General features: G+C 46.4%; 1 protein-coding gene across 5 annotated transcripts in view; it reads right to left on the bottom strand.

Moving 5' to 3' along the window:
- LOC143036469 (uncharacterized) overlaps positions 1–2,500 on the bottom strand; it is a 406,722-nt gene that overhangs the window by 138,482 nt on the left and 265,740 nt on the right. For all 5 annotated transcript variants that reach the window (XM_076203857.1, XM_076203859.1, XM_076203860.1 and 2 more), the window contains one exon: positions 377–567. In XM_076203857.1, coding sequence (XP_076059972.1) covers positions 377–567 — 191 coding nt within the window. The remainder of the gene's footprint in view (positions 1–376; positions 568–2,500) is intronic.

The following is a 2,500-nucleotide window of genomic DNA, read 5'->3' as shown; positions in this document are numbered from 1 at the left end:
GAAAAAATGCAAGATTATAACATAATAATTCTTACGTTACAACACACACACAAACACACACACACACACACATACACGCTCGCACGCACACTCACGCACGCATGCACACATACGCAGACGCGTACACACACATGCACACACACACACACACACACACACACACACACACACACACACACACACACACACACACACACACACACACACACACACATACACACATTTATATACACGCACTCACGTACATACATAACCCCCCATACACATATACATAAACACATATACACATAAACAATCATACAAAAATTATATAGCTTTACAACAAGTGCTAATATTAACACTAACAACAACACTTAACATGAAAAATAGGACTTACCTGGGGTGCATTGTTTGGTATCCACTGATAAATGGGGAAGGGCTGTCTATTGTAGTACCACTTCACCACCAGTCCCTCCTTGTCGCTCTCCGTCAAGTTGTAGTCACAGTCGAGGACCAACAGCGGCGTGGACCCGTTGACCACGACGCTTGGTCCGCTGATGCCGAAAACGTCAACTCCGGACACAGTCCCTGAAGGCCACAGAAAAGACGATTTTAGAGTAAAGGTCTCTGGTGCAGAAGATCATATGTGTTGTGTAAATGCGCACACAAAGGGGAGAATACACGGCATGCATACACACACACACACACACATACATATACACGCACACACACACACACACACACACAAATATATACATACAGTATGTTAATTTATTATTATTTAGTATTTACCTGTTTATTATTTAACTATACCTATGCATTTATTTATGTATTTTATTTGTTATTTACTTTATCATAGTTTTTATTTATTATTCTATTATTGTGATTTTTTTCACATCCGACCTAGATATGGACAAAAGGTCTCCTGTCGGCATGCTCCGCCTTTGTAATCCTTTGTAGTATACATATATATATATATATATATATATATATATATATACATACGGTATATACATACATACATATATCTACATTTAAATCACTAACAGCTTGAAGTGACTGGAGTAAAATCAGTGATTTTTCTTTTCTCAGAAATCACGTCCACAGAAAGACAGTTCCACATTCTTCCTCTTTCTCAGTAATCCATATTCACAGTTGTCTAGAAGAAGAGGGAGAGAGGAAGGGAGAGGTAGCGGCAGAGAGAGAAAGGGAGAGGGAGTGGGAGAGGGAGAGAGAGAGGGAGAGAGAGAGGGAGAGGTAGCGGGAGAGAGAGAAAGGGAGAGGAAGGGGGAGAGAGGTGGGGAGATGGAGAGAGAGGGAGATGGAGAGGGAGAGAAGGAGAGGGAGAGAAGGAGAGGGAGAAGAAGAGAGGGAGAAGCGGCCAAACAAGGCTATTGCTTCTGCATTAGGGCCGTTCTGAAAGAGGCGGAAGGACCCAAAGTGGCGGGCGAGGAAGGAGGGGAGGAAGAGGGGGAGGCGGGACGAAGAAATTAGCACTGAGGGAGAGAGTGAGGGATAGAGGAGGAGGAGATGGATGTGGATGAGGAAGAGGAGTAGGAGGAGGAAGAGGAGCAGAGGAGGAGGAGGAGGAGGAGGAGTAGGAGGAGAAGGAGGAGGAGGGGATGGATGTGGAGGAGGAAGAGGAGCAGGAGGAGGATGAGATAGAGGAGAAGAATATAGAGGTGGAGGGGGAAGAGGAGCAGGAGGAGGAGGAGATGGATATGGAGGAAGAAGAGGAGCAGGAGGAGCAGGAGATGGAGGTGGAGGAGGAAGAGGAGCAGGAGGAGGAGGAGATGGAGGTAAAGGAGGAAGAGGAGCAGGAGGAGGAGGAGATGGAGGTGGAGGAGGAAGAGGAGCAGGAGGAGGAGGAGATGGAGATGGAGGAGGAAGAGGAGATGGAGGTGGAGGAGGAAGAGAAGCAGGAGGAGGAGGAGTAGGAGATGAAGAAAGTGGAGGAATGTGAGTAGTTTGTGTAGAAACACAATTAATGAGATTGGGATATGATGGAAGATATATTTGCCGCAGGAGGAGGAGGAGGAGATGTAGGTGGAGGAGGAAGAGGAGGAGGAGGAGGAGGAGGAGGAGGAGGAGGAGGAGGAGGAGGAGGAGAAGGAGAAGGAGAAGGAGGAGGAGAAGGAGGAGGAGGAGGAGATGGAGGTGGAGGAGGAAGAGGAGTAGGAGGAGGTGAAGAAAGTGGAGGAATGTGAGTGGATTGTGTAGAAACATAATGAATGAGATTGGGACATTAAAGAAGATACATACAAATGTTACGTCTCAGATGCAGTTTGAGGAGAGGGGAGTGAGTGAGGGAAGTGAGTGAGGGAGGATGTGAGGAAAGGGGAGATGAGGGAAATAAGAGGGGAAGGCTGGAATAGGGAAAAAAAGAAGGGTTGGAAGAGGGGAAATGTGAAAGAAGGGGAAAAGTTAAGAGGGGAATGAGGAAAGAAAAGAGGAGGTGGAAACGAGGGGAAATGTGGAAAAGGGGAAATATGAAAGGGATGGAAGAGGGGAATAGGGAAAA

This window comes from Oratosquilla oratoria, chromosome 20 (genome assembly GCF_046742065.1).
Source record: "Oratosquilla oratoria isolate Oo_2021 chromosome 20, ASM4674206v1, whole genome shotgun sequence".
Lineage (NCBI taxonomy): Eukaryota > Metazoa > Arthropoda > Malacostraca > Stomatopoda > Squillidae > Oratosquilla > Oratosquilla oratoria.
The sequence above is the reverse complement of the archived record's forward strand: the minus strand, read 5'-3'. Positions and strand labels throughout refer to the sequence as shown.